We start from the raw sequence: 18,731 nt of genomic DNA on the forward strand, positions 1-18,731 counted from the left end.
ATAGCACCCCCACACAAACAAAACAATGCTGCACACACACACAATATGGGGCGTAAGGTCAAAGTATTCATGCTTAGATATTGTCTAACGGAGTGATTGTGAATGTCTCATCCAGCCTTTTAGGCCAATAAACGCATCCAGGATGTACCTGAATAGAAAATGGACTTCTAATGAAATAGTTCTTCTTTCACTGATATAATGTGTTCAACTACTGAACCTGGTCTGTGTGACCAAAGCCTTGTATCTCCAACGCTGGTGTGTTTAATGGTAACTGATCCATCGAAGGTGAAGCAGGAAGGACAAAAACTATGATAAATGCAGTAAAAGATAAATAAAGGATGGAGAAAAGTAATGGAGAATGCATCGTGACAATCTAGAAAGAGTGAAAGAAAGGAACAAACTGAAAACTAAAAGAGGAATACAGGAAGAATAACACAAGGGAGAAAGGGAGAGAGGAAGCAATGAAGGAAGCAAGACCAGAAAAGGAAGGTAAGGAGAACAGAAAGAAAGGGGAGGAAGTAAAGAATGAAATGTGTAAAATTCCTCCAAACGGTCTCTGACTACAACAGAACTTGAGTAAATGAACTTTCCACCTCTTCACATGAACCAGAATTAAGGACGTGATGTCTGCCTGGAACAGCTGACCTGTGCAGATGTTCGCTGTGGATGATCTTTGCTAAAAACAAATAAATAAATAAATGTTTTTGGAGCAGATTTGGAGCCAGGGCAGGATGCAGTCAGCTGTGACACGTGCACATCTGTCAGTCTACTTCCTCCTGACAGTAGCCGTGTGTTCGGGAAGTGTGTGTGTGTGTGTGGGGGGGGGGATCCCGCCGACAGCCAGCTGTTAAACGAAGACACGTATGATGGAAGCTGGCAGGACCTCCGCTTTGAAGTGACAGCTACCGCCATCAGGCTGCTAAAGCGTGTCAGCTAATAGGTGCAGTGAGAGGGTGACAGGTACAGTCAGGAGAGGGTCGCTGCCTCAGACAACAGCTGAAGTGTTACTCTTTAGTTAGAGGGATTCATCCAGTTCATGAAAGCTGACGTTTCCAGCTTTCAGAACTGCTGTTCAGTATTTGCTTTAATGACATGCGCATGCTAGCTTCACTTTCAGCATTTCTGTTGACTCATTTTGTGTCTTTTGAAATCGATTTGCTTCTTTCATAATATTTCCAAGTAGAGTTTCTGCATTACCTCCAACTTCTTCAGTGTGCTACTGTAAGGGAGCTTCAAGGCTGAGATTTTGCCAGTTCCCAACAATAGATGTCAACAAATTCATTATCAGTGGCAACAATTTCGCTTTACTCTTAGATTTTAAGGTTTTTCTGTGTCTGTTAAATGAAAAGCTTTTACGCATTCTGCTATATTTTATTTGGTGTTGGTTCTGTTGCTTCGGAGCAAGTCCTTCTTATCTCAAGTTAGCCTCAGGGGAAAATACTGTACTGTGCAAAAGTCTTGAGCCACCCCTCATTTCCTTTTTTTTTTTGCTTCCAAGGAGCCGGACGTTGTTGTATTTTTTTTAGTGCTCTCCAGCAGGAGATCTACAGGGTTTCTGAAGGTGTTTCCAAAATATTCTGTGGACACTGTTTGTTTGTTTGTTTGTTTGTTTGTTTTTTCCTGTTAGTCATTTAAGCATTAAAAAGCCACTTAAGTCAAGGAAAGATAGTATTGAGTTCACACAGACGGCAAAGAACCAACTTTAAAACAGCTATTTAGGCACATTGTTGTTAACAGCCTGATGCTTAAACACATGATTCGTTAGTTTTTTTGCAAAAGAAAATAATCCAGCTTCATAAGAATGAAATTGCATTTTGTCATTAGCTGAAATGTGTCAGCACGGTGTGCAATGTGCCCTTAAAAAAACTGAAAAAACGTAAGTACAATAACATCCTGCACACATTTCCCATTTTTCTAGCAGAATATAAAGAAATGAGGGGTGGCTCAAACCTCTTGCACAGTCCTGTACATAAAACATTCAGTGGTCATTAATACATTTAAAAAGATAATTTTTAAATTGATTAATTATCATCTCTGATCTTTATATCTGGGTTTTATTGAAAAAGCGTATCTTTTACGTATGTATATTAAGGTTTAGAGATAAATGTTCACATACATAGAGTGAAGTTGCAAACAATTTGCAATTTGAAGTCCTTTCTTGAGCTTTTCTTTATGTTGAGTACTGAGTTTTTCTCGGTATTTTTACAACAATCAATAATTTTACAATAATCCAAATGTAATCTTTCCAGACAGACACACACTTATTCGCTGGTTTTAGCTCAGTGAGAGTCTGTGCAGACATAACCGAGACGAGTTTCAGCGTTTCTCAGGTGACATGTTAGGACTGCGAGCTGGTCAACTCGACTGGTCCAAATTTAACTTGTTCAGGTTGTGTGAAGCTGAATGATCCAGAAATGTTCTCCCCTTTTTAACGACACTAGACCTTTTTTTTTTAATCTCACAAAGCCATTTCCACTGCACTGTCGCTCTCTCTGTCGCTCTCTATCACTGGGACTCGAAACCTATCAGGTTACAATCATCAGTTCAATCACCAGTCCTCCTGCCACCACACTTTCTAAAGGAGAAACACCTCTTGGCACATCATTGTCACTTAAAAAGACAAGCTTGCAACAAAATGTTCTTCATGGGTCTGAATTGCAGTCTCCTGAGAATTCGGATCAGTTATGATGTTAAAAGTGAGAACTTCAAAGATGAACCACACATTTTAGGTTTAAGAACTGGAAAGGATTCAATAGCAGATTCAACATTCAATAATAGAACATAAGACTAAAGACACGATTAAGAAGCAAGTATTTTCCCGATCAAAGTCACATAAAAGTCACTCATCACGTCCTGCAGCCTCGATCTTCTCTAAACGTTACCCAGCAGAGCTGTGTGTCAGAAACCAAATGTCCAAATGAGTCACGTTGGACATTAAGCGCACTTCACCCTCCCAGCTCCCTCGTGCAAATAGAGCAAGTAATTATCTGGATAACTCACAGTCAGAAAGTGGGTGACATGCGACTCATCGCCATAAGCAAATTCAATATTTCCAGTAGTAATAAAACATCTGATACAGAGGATCATCTGCTGTGTGACACAGCTGAGAAAGGGCCATTTCAACCTGATTCTCCAGGAATTCACATGTGAAAACAACTAATCACATGTTAACTCAACAAAAGAAGGAAAAACAAACAAACTTCAGACTGTGAACCTTTCACTTACCTTCCCGACTGCTGAAAAGTGTTAACCCCTGGCTAGACTCTCACTTATAAGCATCAAAGCAGCCCTGTTAACGTCTGACATCCTCACCTGTGCGTAGAGGTCATACAAATAAAGCCGACCAGTGTATTCATTCAGAGCTGCTGTCAAACAGCCACCAGCAGAAATCCAAGGGCTCTGAGAACCACCTCCCATAGAATAAATAAAATATTACAACTCTGGCACTGTACACCCGGTGACTGAGCTGTGATTATCGGCCAAGGGCACTCCACTGATCCGTGTGTGTGTGTGAAGTGTGAGCAACTTCTCTTATCAGGTGTGAGCAGAAAACAGGTTGTGTGGCTGGAAAATGGAAGATTTAGAGAACATACCGTAGGACATGGGGATGTCCAGATCGCCCTGCCAGGACATCTGCCCCGATTCGTCTATGGAGTGCTGCGCTATAAAAACACAACAGGCCTCTTGTTTACGGCTCATTCTTAATCTAATGCTCCTTACAGGACAATAGGAGGGAAATCTACAACTGTGCCATGCTACGTTCACACTGGCTGCCTACAGAGTTGGAAAGTGTTACTTTGTCATTGGAAGTGTGGATTTAATCATAGATAAGAAATGTGTGTCTGTGTGGGAACTTTGCAAGATGTCACTTAAAGCCATTATGAATTGTAGCGTCCAGTTTCCACTGAGCTGAAACAAAAGTCACATTCTTTGACTTTTTTTTTACTGCGCAGTCCTGCACACAGTCATTTGGCAGAAAGAGCTCGACAGCACGGCACAGCGAGTGAAATGATTGTTATTCTGCACTTCACTGTACTGTGAAGTGAAAAACAGATAATGAGGATGGACTACCTTTCAAGTGGCCACGTCCAAGTGTGACAAACCCAGAGGAGATGAAGTTGTGCATGTCTTGGCCTCCGCTGCGCAGGTTCTCTTTTCCGTAATGTCCTGGTGAGACAAAGATTGTGGAAAATTAATATTTCAGCAACAAATTTGAGAGTTTAAAGGACGTGCTGTGTACTGTGCCTCAAGTTGAGACACAGGCTTCGTGATGCAGACTCAGATAAGCTGACATCATCTGTTTCACAACTCAAAAGGCAGTTGCATCATCATGTTAAGACTGACAACTGTTAAGTGAATCCTTCCCTGCTGTTACTGATCTCTTCATTTGTTCGATCCTCTACTGGTGAATATCTTAGTGTTCGGAGGACCTAAGGAAGATACACAAAGTGTCTGACATATTTCACATTCAGTTATTTTCCAAGTTTGTCGTCACTGTTGGAGCAGCAGAGCTGCTCGATATCCTGGATTCTCCAAAGATTATGAAAAGTTACATGAAAAGTAAAGTAAAAACATGGATTATTGTGCACTTCTTGGGCCAGCTGGCATTCAAAACATTCATATTGTGACAATGGTGACTTTTTAGTATTCATAGTTGCAAGTGTGCTGTGAAGTCTCATTCATTTTTCCTCTAATAACATTATGAGACTCACAAGTTGAAAACCTTGGCCAACAGAAATCCTGCAGATTACATCGATGCGAAAACGGAACCAAACAAATGGTAAAATATTTGAAATCTTTCGAATATTTGTACATGCACGTGAACTAAAAGACCGTACTTTAGTTTAAAATGTCATTTAATTTTGAGAGCCATCTGAAAATCTACAAAAAAAAGTCCCAAACAACTTTTGAATTCTGGTTCTGTTTTGTGAGCAGCAATGACAGTAACAATGTTACTCAAGATAATTAAAATGACTGAAGTCAGATAAATTGGACCAACGAATGCCGAAACACACTTTTCCTCTTCAGAGTCAGTCGCTCACTCCTTCACAGATCACTGCTCTCAAGACAGTTTGCTATTGGCTACCAGAGCAACATCGCCAAAGTTCAACTCACCTGAATTTACTTGACCCCCTCAGGTAAATCCATTGATTAAAAACGCTCTATTGGAAAGAATTTAACAGAAACATTTCACCATGTTAAATGCTGGTGTGGCTGCGCTTCTGAACTAAGGAGAGTCTGCAGTGAATTCCCAGCTGTTTCTGCCATTTTATAAAAGAGCAGCCGCAGATGACAAGAATACTAAACAGGGATAAAATGGCAAAACTGGCAAAACTGACTCTCAGGTGGGTTGATTAGCTTGTCAATATGCATTGCTTAAGGATGCCAGAAATGAAATCAGCAGATTTCAAGGTTTCATATTTCCTCTTTTCAGTGGCCCTTTGTTTTTTCTGAAGTAGCTGAAAGCTTTTGATAAAACTGCAGAGGTTTTGGAACCTTAGTAAGGACAGAACTGGGTTTTCATATAATTCAGACTAGATTAAAGTCTTTAAGACTTTTGGAGGCGTATGTGTAAGAATGACCAATGCTAAAGCTTAAACCCCGTTTGTGTTAAAAGATCTGTAATCGGTGATTTCCCCTCATCGGGATGAACACGGGTGTAACTGAGAGCCTGGTGTGAACACAAAGGAGCAACACAAGGTGTCTGCTAGCACCGTGGCAGTGTTGAGTGTTCCTGTCTCCCACAAAGCTGCCTAAAAGAAAATGAAAAATGGCAGCATTAATTAACAGATGAAAACGTTTTTAAAAAAAAAAACATGCAAACTCGTAGAGGTGGTTCATCAAACAGCTTCTCCTCCTCCTCCTCTCTGCTCTCGGTTCGCACCTCTCTGCATTAACTAGCAAAGAGTTAAATGCCTATTTCTCCAAAGAGCCACTTCAAAGTCAATAACATCACTCAGACCTTTGGGCCAGGGGAAGCGGAGATCGAACAGCATTTCAAATTATCATAATGAGAAGAAACAAGTGGGAGCATTAGGCCTGGTCTTCATCACGCCTCGGCAACACAGCTCGTTTGTTTCCTTTTATCAAACCCAGAGGATGACTAAAGCCTGATTACTGACGCACTTTGACCACCACTGTTAGTTTGAGACCTTGAAAGAAATCAGGAAATATCCGAGGATGGGAGGCAGCATTTTTCACTCCTTTTAGTGCCTGATTTTTAATACTGCTCTCTGTGCAGATATGAATGCTGTACTATAGCTATGTTTATTTTTTCTCACAGGGTGAAATGTTGATGATTCACAAGTTCTGTACACTCAAAGGAAAACACCTAAAACACTAAAACCATGAGCTGGAGACGCTCACCATGATATAAATTGCTCCTGCGAGGCAGCCTGAGCCTAAAGCCGCTTCGATTTATTATTTTATTTTATTTCTACTTGATGTGTTTGCAAACTTTGAGGAAAACACTGTATGACTCCCTCTATTTATATGAAACTCCAGCCTGAAATAGTTTGGCTTACCGTACTCTTATTTAGTTTTAAAGGGTTACTTACAGCAGCAGGATCCATATGAGTGTCACCAAAGCAAAATGGTTCCCACACATTTGTTATACTTGGAATACCAAATATAGTGGTATCTTCATTTTTTTTTTTACAATTGTTAATTATTCCTGAAACTGAGATGGAGTGTGTCAGGACCTAAAAGTGTGACATTTCACCTCCATGAAATATAGAGAAGCATAAAAGGGCATCGACATGTTGAGCTGCACTGCAGCTGCTGGGAAGTTTAAAAACATGTTGCTTTAAGGTGTGTTCTGGCCAAAAACTAAGGTTAACCTTGTTTCCTTTGGACATATGTTACTGCTACAGATAATGCACTAAATATACAATGTTTTAATATTTGTCTTCAGGCCAGCTTCTTGCTGTTATCATGTTCCAGTTTTTCTCCAAATAGTTCTAGGTCAAAATTCTAGGGACATTTCAGATTTCGTTACCACTGGACAGAAATAAACAGACTATTTCCCCCAGTTTGCTAAGATAATCTAACTAGATGCTGGTTGCAGAGATTGATATCCTATATAAACAGATGAAAATGGTATCAGTCACCTGATTAAACAAATAAACAAAATCAAACTCTTTATTCAGAGCAGCATTTGTCTTTTTCCTCAAAAACCATCTGCGTGCAGAAAATGTTTTCTCTTGCATTGTTCAAAGCCTCTGAATCTGCTCACCAGGACAGCAGATTCATCTGGCATCTTGACCTGACACCGAGGTTTCTAGTTTGAAAAGGTGATTGTGCTCATTAGTCCTGCAGGAGGATGTACAATTACCCATATGAGCAAAAATCAAATGTCCCTCACCTACAGAAAACCTTCAGAGAGGAGGCAACAACAGACTGAAGATGGAAACATGGTGCAAGGTGTTGACAGTTTTGTCAGGTAGCAGTCCCATGCACCACCTTTGGAGCGCTGACAGTGAGCCAGGCCTTATTAGCCCATATCAGTGCTGGGCCACACTAATTCTCTTGTGGCTGAATGTGAACAGATCCCTCCAGCCAGGGTTAAAAATGCGGTGCAACGTTTTCTCGGGGGAGTGAAAGCTGTTAAAGCAGAGGATTAATGTCTTTTGTATTCACCACAGTGGGTTCCTTCCCATATACAGTTATATCTGAATGTCAAGTAAAATAACGGAGTACAAGTATAATACATATAATACAGACACAGTTTTTTGCTACTCTTCAAGCAAACTGATGCAATGACATCATCTTTTGAAAGTTTCAGCCCAAAGTTGTTTCCATCAAAACTAAGATGAACCCAGTTGCTGTAAGTGTCCTGAAAGGATGATTTCATTCTCCGTGTGGAAAGTGTGGAAGACATTTGTCGCCTATTTTCGCAGAAACATAGAAACTTTAGAGGACAAAATGAGAGTAGAGAACAAAACTTTAGGAAATTGAAGTGATAATGCTCACTCTGGGACAGTTCTGGAGGGGTACTATCCTCACCAGAAGACACACTCCATCACCATCATATCTTGATAGGCTATAATACAGTTTCTCCTCCGGAACAGCAAGTGCGATTTGCTCATAACGCACTGCTGATGTTTCGAGTTCACATCCAGAACACAACTTGCTACACGTCATAAACCTCTTTTAATGAGTTTTCCCCCCTTTTTTCCAACTCTGTCCTTTTTTTGGGGGAGATATGACTTGGCTCTTGTAGGCTTATAATTCTTTGAAGGGCTATTTTTTTAATCACAACATATAAAGACAGTGATAAAAAAAGATTAAGAAGAGAGAATGAGCTTCATACTGTTAGAGCCCATCCGCTGAGTGTAGCTTCTTCTGAGTATATTTTATTCTCTTTCATGGTTGTATATCAGTGTTTCACAGAAGTCTATTCAAATCTGTCTTCATTCTCTCTGCCCATTAACTCTGATTTGTTGCAGCGATCCAGAGGATGGTTTCAGGCTGCCAAAAGAATACTGCACCTGTGGGATCATCGACATCTTTCTTTCTTTTTCTGCTTAAATAGCTGGCTTAAATAGTAAACACCATGAGGTCAAGGAAAGGATGAAGCAGGAATTCAAGTTCATCTACTGTTTGAAACAGACGAGCAGTGAAGAAACATGAAATGTAAATTGCTCCAATAGAGTCCAAGGATAAAAATATAGAACTAAAACATAAACATGTCCTCTTTAGCTCAGACCTCTTCTACTACTTTAAAATTACTGCAGTGTTTTGTTGTCGCCCTCATAAAAACTTACATTTCCTCAGTTTCTCGATATAATGAAAACCAAACGCAGTCTTATGAGACGTGTGTGTTTTGTGCATAAACTGATCTGTCTTTGTAATGTTCTGTAAAGCTAACAATAATTATGATAATGAAAATAAAGCCGCATGCTGCCAAGCAGCAACAAACTCTCCCCATTCTTCTGGTGTAAATGAGTGGGCTCACAAATCCACATACTTAACAGTAGTAGTAATAATATGTTGCAATACATCGTGTAAATGCTCGCACTAACACTGTAATACTTAAAAGAGATAGTTTTCCTCATTTTAAATTCCCATCACTGTCCAAAATTTCAGCCATCTCAGCCTAAACATCCGTCATCCTCCTTAAGGTCACCATTCACCCGTTCACTGGGAGGTCTTCTGTTCACACAGCAAACAATAGCCGGGTAATAAAACACGGGTTTCATAATTTACCAACATCTTTTCTGTGGGTGTTACCATATACTGAAGAAAGTTATGTGTCACTTTGTGAATCACAGACAGACTAGTCCTTACACAGTGTTTGTACTCACACAAACAGACACTGAAGCTTATTATAAAAGCTGCTTCAATGTTTTATCAAAGCGGATGAGCTTTTAAATTTACCCCTAGTGCATTTCTGCTACTTTGGCGTCACTTCTGCCTGTTTCAGGTTAAGGGTTGGTAAATAATAAATGGCCTGTATTTATATAGCGCTTTTCTAGTCCCTAAGGACCCCAAAGCGCTTTACACAACCAGTCATCCACCCATTCACACATTGGTGATGGCAGCTACATTGTAGCCACAGCCACCCTGGGGCGCACTGACAGAGGCGAGGCTGCTGGACACGGGCGCCACTGGGCCCTCTGACCACCACCAGTAGGCAACGGGTGAAGTGTTTCGCCCAAGGACACAACGACTGAGACTGTCCAAGCCGGGGCTCGAACCGGCAACCTTCCGATTACAAGGCAAACTCCCAACTGTTGAGCCACGATCGCCAGGGTTAAACCTAGAATTGGTTTATGGTTTAGGTAATAGTCTCAGGCTTGGTTGTGATGTTTAAAGAATGCATTAATGCCAATAAAGATTGTCAAACAGACATGCATGTGTGTATGTGTGCCTCTCCCGCAGGCTTCCTGGCTTTGACAACTTTTTGAACCAGTGCTGCAGCTTATACGCCAAATTACTACTGCATCAGAAAGTGATTGTATTAGCTCAACCTTGACAAATAAAATGCAGTTTATTACTTTAAAGATACACTCACTAATTCAGTTATAAGTTCCAGTAGCAAAGGCAATATCTCAGAAAACATCCCCTTGGGTCTCGGCTGTTGTTTTGAGAGTTTATGAAGTTCACCTTTGAATCCCAAAGCAGAGCAAAATGGCAACAAATTATAGGAAAATTATGGAAAAGAATGTACACTGTATTATTTTCGACCATCTGAGTTGGTAATTATGTGAGACGTGATTTACTTTTCTTTCTTGTTTGCTTTTCTTTGGTAAAACACAAACTTATAGGCTTGTGTTGCTTCTCCTGTCTGTTGGAGCAGTTCCATTTCAATCATATATGCCAATGAAATCAAGTCATTCTGTAGCAGAAAAGGAGTCATGCTCTGATATCCTGCTACTCAGTATGAGCTCTCCTCTGACACTTCATGTTGGGTGGTGGTGCTGATGGAGAAAATGGTGAAGGCAGAATGACACCAGAGTAAAACATAACACTACGGAATCTGGGACACCATACTAGGGCACTTAGCAAACAAGCTAATCCCTGGAGCAGGGATCTGGAGACCAACCAGATAAAAGTAGCAGGAACAGCGTTACACCAGAATTATCTCTGGACAAAAAGCTGGCGTAATCCCACAGAACATTATAGTTTACGACTCAATTTTTAGCCAATGCTGAGTAGGCTTATGCAACCTTAGCATGAGGAAGAGGAGAACTCAGACAGAGGATTGTGCTTCATTTATGCACCTCCGTGAGTGCTGGCTCTACAGAGCAATTCAAGAAAAAGGATCTGTTTCACTGGACGCCAATCACAGGACGCTGTGGCAGATTAACCAGAGCAAAGGAGGTCTCTGTTTACGCCTGCACGTCACAACATCGTAAAGCTGGATTTGTAAATGGACGTACGGTGAGAGCTACACATGAAGCCAGTTATTTGGCCTTCACACACACACACACTCTATTTTACAGTCAGTGTCACCTACCGTGGTTTGCTGCCTTAGCGTGAACAGGTGTGTAATGATTCTTCAAGGTTCTGACCGGTGTCTCATCTTTGGGGGACCCGTCAAGCGCTGCGATGTTTTCGTGCTCATACTGAGATATGGGAACCGGTCCTTGTTGTCTCAAAATGTCAGCCAGGGCTCTGAAAGGAAACCGCAGTGATGTTAAAAACATGAACTGATATGTTCTCGTTTCCAACTGCCAACATTTTCTTTTCTTAGCTCTTCTTAATTTGTTTAGCTGCAGCTTCAATTTGAGCCACAGAGGTTTGGGGCAAGGCGAAAAGGAAATCCTAATTACATCCACAATCACGAGGGAGTCAGGTGGTCAATAAAGCAATGCACACGATACAGAGTGTTATTTGTACCGGACTCAAGCTCGAGGCCTGTTTGCAAAGCGATAAATCCGTGTCTTTTCTTTGCAGCTGCAAAATAAAAGTGATATTTCACTAATTCTGCTTCCAACTTTTGGAGGCTCAGTGTCTGTCTCTGACACGGAGTGCCAGCAGTGCGCTTTCTTAGAAGAAATGAAAGGGCAATTTAACTGTGTCAATGTCAACCTAAAGGAACCACATAGTCCACTTTTCCATAACTCTGTGACTTTGGGAGATATACTGTATATTAATAGCATTTCCCTTCCAGGATGAGCACACTTTAGCTGTTTCGTTTTCACAGACAGAGGCGACCTGATTTTGCATTGTCCCAGTTGATACCTCATTGCGTGCAGCAGGAGCACATCCTGTATAGTCTGCAGGAACTGACCCAACTTTAATCAGGCATAAAACTGCAAAATGTGAAGGAAGCAAGTTTCACACAGCTTCTTCAAAACTGTAGAAGCAGCTGTTATAAATGTGATTACTGTTTATATGGAATATATTCTATCTATGTTATTTACAAAGAAGAAGACTCAATATGTAAAAAAGTACTTGGTAAAAATAAAGTCCTAAAAGTAAGTTACAAGTTTAGATAAACTTTGTGCCATGATTACATGAGCTCGGCTATATACAATATTCATAAAAGCTCATGTAAAGAAGAATCTTTTAGGATACAATAAGAAAAAAATTTGGAGCAAGAATAATCAGTCAAAGATGCATAATCCAATCTGATCATATTTTACAGTCAGAACATTAGAGATTTTAAAATGAAGGCAGCCTCAAAATGAACTGAGAAAAATAATTACTGTGGTAAACCAAGTTTTACAATAGTAATTACAAAGGGCCAAGAATCGATCCTTGGGGAACACCGCAATTAAACTCACCTACTGTTGTTAGAGATCTAATAGCAACACTGTGTATGTAACAACTTTAATATAAAGGATAGGTATAATATTGCATATGTTTTCTTGTTGAACTGAAATGAAAGCAAAAATCCTCCAATTTCAGTGATTTACGTGAACGTGAGTCGAACTGTGTTTTGAATCTCATGCTGATGCCACTACTAAAAAAGTTCAACAAAGACTGTTCTTTTTAAGGAAAATGAGATCTTTTAACGTCTCATGTGAGATGTTGTCCTTGTTTTATAGAAGTTTTATCGAATCTGTGATGTCTTTTTGTATCGCTGCCTGGTTTGGTAACCTGACGGTGAAGAATAAGAATCGGTTGGGACTTCTGGTAAAAACTGCTAGCAAAATTTCAGGGCGCTGGCAAGATGGACTTTTGGCCATTTACAATAGAAATGTGCTTAGAAAGGCTCATTCTATTATTAATTGTGTGAACCATCCACTTCACAGTGAGTTTGAGTTGTTGCCTTCCGGCCGCCGTTTTAGAGTACCTCCGAGGAGGACTAAAAGACTCCAGGTCTCTTTTATCCCTACTGCGTCTTGTCTCCTTAATGGCAAATAATTGTCCTTGAATTTTCTATCATTATTATTGTTATTATTGTTTTATAGTATTGTTCTGTTTGTTCTTATCCTCCTGCTGCTAAACTAATTTCCCCTTGTGGGACAATAAAGAAATTGAATTGAATTGAATTGAATTGAATTGAATTGTTGTAAGACGCCTTTCATTTGTCTTTGAACATCTACAAAGTTACAGGTGAGCTGTGCAGGGTTAGATTTGAATAAGAATTATGGAAACTTGGAGCTTTTACATTTCAAATGAAGTCTCGTCCTTATTGATGTTATACGTTTTCTGATAAAACTGTCATATAAAGGGTTTGAACATTAACCAGACTCCGCTCCCAAACCCTAGATGTGGTCTCCCGTGTCCTGGTGGATGTGAAGTCAAACCAACCGCCCTGCACCGCGCTGCCCCAAACGCTCACAAGCACCAAATGTGTAACTAGCATAAATTGCATCTTGTTTTTTTTTTCCGAGAAAAGCGATCAATAAAACTTTAGCTCTCACTCACATTTCTTGCGTTTCAGTGAAGGTCACAGACCAAACAGCAAAGGTCTGCCAACAGCTCAATATTCTGCTCACATTCCTCCCTCAGTCACAGAGGTAGGAGTCTAAATCACTTTGGAGAAGCACCGGAAATTAAGAGAGACGCTCACACTTTTCAGGAGCAGGCCCTTGCCAAATATAAAGCTGATCCCATGTTCCACTACTTCTTTGTGGTCACGGCTGTCAGCATGAATGTCTGCTGCCAGCCTCTGAGGTCTATTCCAGCAGACATCATTACAACAGCTCTATGTGCCAAATGGCTGGTGAAAATAAATAAATCATAAAAAGAGGGAAAATGCTACTGAGCACCCAGCAGGCCGTGCCTCCTCGTTTAATTGTCCTCTCTCTAAACTCTCGACACCAGCCCTCATATTGAAGTGGTGACATTAAGCAGATCCACTTGAAAGTACACCCCATGGCTAGGATGGAAAAGCAGTACGAAGGCATAAATCTAAATGTTGCTTCACTTTTCAGAGTACAGACTAAAAAAAAATCTGCATCGTGATATTTGTTGTTATTTTTGTGTCCATTACAAACACAACACTGTATTATAAAGTCCATATGGATATTAAAAGCTTGCTGTGCCAGCTTTTGAAAGGAGAAAGCCAACACTCTAGCTTAAATTGAATCTATAATTGATTTGCTGAAAAGGTTTCTTTGTGTTGTTTGTCAGAGCTTGAATTTGGACATTTTCTATCAAGAACTTGTTACTGTGTTTCTCTAAGAAAGACAGCTGAGTAATCTCCCTCGACATTTTCAAATCAGCAGGCAACAAAGCTTCATGACCCGAGCATAACAATGCGTAATTATCATTAAGTCAACTTCTGGGCTCTGGAGAGAAACAAGACATCCTCTACTGCTCTGTCCAGAGTCAACTATGGATAATACGAGGTGACTCCAGAGACTATTGAACACCAGCAGTGACTAACTGACTATAATTTTTCTTTAATTGTGGGTGGAAAATGCAATTTTAGTCAAACCTACGACTAATTAAACACTATCCTTAATTATCCTTTTAATACCTGCTTCAGTGACGACGGAATATCCATCAGACATGGAAGCAATCAGCTACGTGGAAAATGTCTATCAAACAGTAAAACAGACAGTGGTTTTCCATTTTACCTTTTCTGCAGGAATGCTGACGGAGATGCATCTAAAAAGATTTTTTTAATCTCAAGGTGGAAACCAAAATTCAAAACACAAGAAATTATATCTAACCACACACCACACGAACAATAAAAGAACCCCTACTGTAGAAATTTACTCTATAACAGCATGAGCTGATATACTACGATACCATAAAAGTCATTCCTGTGGACGAAAGCAACCTATAAAGACTTCTGTAACATTATGGCATCACAGTTACAGTCACCACACTCTGCTAAATCTTCAGAACAGTCCATCATCAGATCCTCTGTTACCTAAAATGTTTCAGCCATGAGCAAAGTAGGCCACATGGTCTTTTGCTGGTATCTGAGGAACTGAACACCAAGTTTATTTCTTTTATCTTTAATGTCAGCACAATGCATGTCAAAACTGTGAAGCCAAATAACAAGGACATAACTATTAGATCCTTTGGTGTTTTTCCATGATGACTTTTGTGCTACCATTTGGCATAAAGTTGCTTCTAAAATGTTTCCTATCATCATTATTATTATTATCACATTATAGTTCATTGTAAAATAATAGTTCAGAAAGGCAGAATAGGCATAATTTTTTCCATTCGAAGTATCATTCAGTCTGTGTCAGGTGACATGCGATCTGTGTGCTGCCATTTCACAGACCTCTTCCAGAAAGATGGGGTGGCCACAGTGGCTCACTTCCATTTAAAGCTACAGACAGTGAAAGAGCCATATTTGAAACCACAGCTGCACACATTTGGTAGCAAACATGAACAACTAGTGTGGCATTTTGAGCTATCGTGCCAAAGAGGATGATTAAAATGTAGATTTACTTTATCTGTAATCCCTTTGTTATTAAAGATAAGAAAGATAACAAAGTTTTCAGTCGCTTTAGGGTTCTATGGATGGATGGATAGACAGACAGTGACAACACTTGAAGTGAGAAATAAGCTCCCAATGATCTTGCATCTGGCCTTTGATTTGCATAAAGTACCAAAGTTCTCAGTTTTATTCAAATAGGGAGTAGGGTCCTGCACGTTTTATCACTTAGAATGCAATGCAAAGCCTCCAGACTGCACTGCATGGAAAATAAATGAGAAATTTGGAAATGATATATCCTGCTGAAATGAACCACAGCCTGAATTTTTCCACAGTTATCTGGCTATTTCTGGGCTGCAGACAATACAGTCCTGAAAGATCAGTTATTCTTTGTAATTTATTAAGAGTCTAGCTGCAATACTCCAAGCTTTCAAATTGACAGTCATAAATTTTTCAAATTATAAGAAACTGCAAGATTTTACACCCAGGTTAAAGCTTTCTATACAACAGCACACCATTTTCAGTGTTTAGCACAGCAGACTTTCAAATGCACAACGGTGCCCATAATTTGGTCAGCGGAATTATTTTTAGGCAACAAAAAATGCCTTGAAGCTGAAAAAATAGACGAAGAGGTCTGATTCAGGACATAAGGATGGAAACAGAAGTCATTTGCATGGAAAATATCTTATAATTGACTTTCTGATGATGATGATCATGATGTGTGTGTGTGTGGGGGGGGGGCAAACATTGCCTTTGGCCTGTTCCACACATCATACAGCAATTTGTTCAGCTTGTGACTGAAATGGCTACAGGATGTGGTTTTATGTGGCTTTAATATTCACTGAGCAATTCAGTGACCACTACTGGTGCCTCGAGGACTTAAAAAAAAGTCATTGCAAAAGAGACCACTCCCATCACGATGAACGTGATCACTTATAATGGTTTTCAGTGGCATTTGCTTTATTCCCTGGAGGTTTGACGGACATAAAATACCACCACCCGCCTTCAAGGATTGCCAGAGAATGGGATGTGTGCCCTGTAAAGGTATCTATGATTTTTTTTAAAGCAAATCTCTGGGAAAAAGAGTAATGGTAATGTTAAAAGGTCATGGGGTAGACTGAACCCATGATACTGAAGGTGTAAGTTATGTGCGTTACTATAGATTAGTTGATTCCCCATGAGAGCAACTATATAGATTGGGTTTTAAATCTATTGGAAGGAATTGACAGCAAAAAATCTGATTGTGAGCTGAAGTCTGTGTCAATCTGCAAAAAAGGCTTCCCCATCTGATCATTTGATAAACTGTAGTTTTAAGAATTAGTCTTAATTACTCTGACACATGAAAACAGGTTCAGATTTATATGAGTAAACGGCACTGACAGAGTCCAGACAGGAACACAAGTGTAAAACTGAAATTACATAAAGGACATCTTTTAAAATTTATAATTTCCCAGATTGGATTGTGACAACATTAAAAAAAGAAAAAAAGATCTCACCTGTGCACGTTCATTTCCTGAGGGGGCTTCGTGGCTTTATCGTAGGCAACTTTTGCAGAAATCCCAATGGCAATGATGAGCGCAATGACCCCGCAGGTGATGTACACTGTGGTGTTGGTCTGGTCCAGCGCGGGGTCGTACGTGTCACCTGTTGGCGCCGGTGACGGGGGCTGGGTTTTGATCCAGTCCGGGGTGATGTAGTTGTTGCAGCTGTTCTGCTCCAGCCGCTTACCCCGGTCCGCGCAGCAGAAGCGCAGAAAGCAGCTGCCGCAGCAGAAGCGGTGATCGGTATTGTTGCAGGCGAACGCGTTGTCGAACTGACCGCTCACGTCGTAGTAGCCCTTACAGGTGTCGTGCTGGAACGCGACGAGCGGCGGAGCCTGGACCTGGGTGATCTTCCCCGGGACGGCGGCGGCTCCGGGGACCGCGGTGGTGCTGCCGTTGACCTCCTTCACCTTTGGGATCCTCCTCAGCGGGGTTTTGTTCTTTTTGTTGGTGGTGGCGGCGCACAGGACATTCAGAGGGTCTAAGTAAACCAAAAGAAGCAGAAGGTGCTTTATCCCCATCATTTGATGACGCGCTGGTGTTTGTTTGCTGGCCCCCACTCTCTTCTCTTTCTTCACTGAAAATCACTCTTCCACTTCTTACCGGGTGGAGCTTCTTGCGGGTTTCTTCACCGCGGGTACTCCTGTCTGCGCCGAGCTCTTGATCACGGACTTTAACTGGCAGATTTTGCACTCATCGGACACGCAATGCATCTTCACACGTCGTGGTCATCCAATAAAGAGCGTGTTTTTCTTCTAAAGTTGGGTCTGACCAAAGGTCTGGATTTATATCTGGACACAGATACCCGATAAATACACAGAGTCCTTCAGGGGAATCTGTCTTTGCTTTGCCACGAGCTGTTGGTCTCGAGTATGATCGGGGCTCTTAGTTACACTGTGGAGAAGAGAGGGGTTATCCATGAGAAACTTTGTCAATACAGACAGAGATAAAGCTGCGACAACCGGACCGTCTTTAAACACGCGAACACTTTCAGCACCGTGGACAGCGCCCAAGTTTCCCTTTGGTTTGCTGGAGCGCTTGAGCACCCGGAAAGTAAAAAAAAAAACACCGACCCGTTTCTATATTCATATAATTCAAAACACCAATATCAGCTACTTTGGTTTAAAAAAGAACCAATTCTTAATGTTGACTTGCACGGAGATCCCAAATATGCCGCTGCGTTGCGTTGTGTCGCCTCATCTGTTTCCATTTTATGCGCAAACTTTATTTCTTCCGACTTCCTGACCTGTAAAGTAACTTCTACTCGTTTCTAAAGAGAGATAAATGGCAAATGGTCTGATTTAAAGAGAGAGAAGAAGAACATGAGGACTTACCAGGTTAACATTGGCCGGTAACAGGGTTGTCTCAGCCACTGCCACTGAATCAAAGAGCCTCGGCAAGACAAGAGGCAAGACCTCTCTCTCCTCTCCGGCCCGCCTCCTTCCATCGCTCTCTCTCTCTCTCTCTCTCTCTCGCTCTCGCTCTCTCGCTCTCTGTCTTCCCCACCCACGTCACCGATACAGGTACTTCACTTAATTATCAATCATCTCTGCTCCCCTCTCCTTTGGTCATATGCCTGCAGGCTGCACTCGATAAGTCGCGAGGTGGAAAAAACACAAAGATAACAGTGTATTAGAAGTTGTCTGCGGAGGCGAGGCGCTGCTGTTGGTGTATATTCACGCATCAGTGCGCACACAAGCTGTGCGTGCGTGCGTGTGTGTGTGTGTGCGTGTGCGTGTCTATGCAAACATGCCCCAGCTGGTTTACTTTAGAATTATAAATCAAAGCCCATCCAAGTGGAGGGGAAGGTGAGACGGATTTGGGCGCTGCAGAAATATCTTGAAGCGGGGAGGAAGTTTTAATTTGACGTTCAGAGTAAAAGCTGAATTTAG

At 41.0% G+C, this 18,731-nt stretch overlaps 1 protein-coding gene across 3 annotated transcripts in view; it reads right to left on the reverse strand.

Annotated features, from left to right (window-relative positions):
• The window catches only part of shisa6a (shisa family member 6a), an 85,940-nt gene extending 67,537 nt beyond the window's left edge, over window positions 1-18,403 (reverse strand). For 2 of the 3 annotated variants that reach the window (XM_080300748.1, XM_026164023.2), the window contains exons 1-5: window positions 18,174-18,403; window positions 16,795-17,733; window positions 10,961-11,118; window positions 4,072-4,167; window positions 3,594-3,662 (exon numbers count right to left, since the gene is read on the reverse strand). In XM_080300748.1, the coding sequence (XP_080156874.1) occupies window positions 3,594-3,662; window positions 4,072-4,167; window positions 10,961-11,118; window positions 16,795-17,363 (892 nt within the window). In that variant the 5' untranslated portion in view covers window positions 17,364-17,733; window positions 18,174-18,403. Of the gene's footprint in view, window positions 1-3,593; window positions 3,663-4,071; window positions 4,168-10,960; window positions 11,119-16,794; window positions 18,115-18,173 lie in introns of those variants that run through there. The other variant, XM_080300747.1, reaches the window with a different exon arrangement.
• Between the last annotated feature and the right edge of the window lie 328 nt (window positions 18,404-18,731).

Source organism: Astatotilapia calliptera, chromosome 4, assembly GCF_964374335.1.
Source record: "Astatotilapia calliptera chromosome 4, fAstCal68.1, whole genome shotgun sequence".
Classification (NCBI taxonomy): domain Eukaryota; kingdom Metazoa; phylum Chordata; class Actinopteri; order Cichliformes; family Cichlidae; genus Astatotilapia; species Astatotilapia calliptera.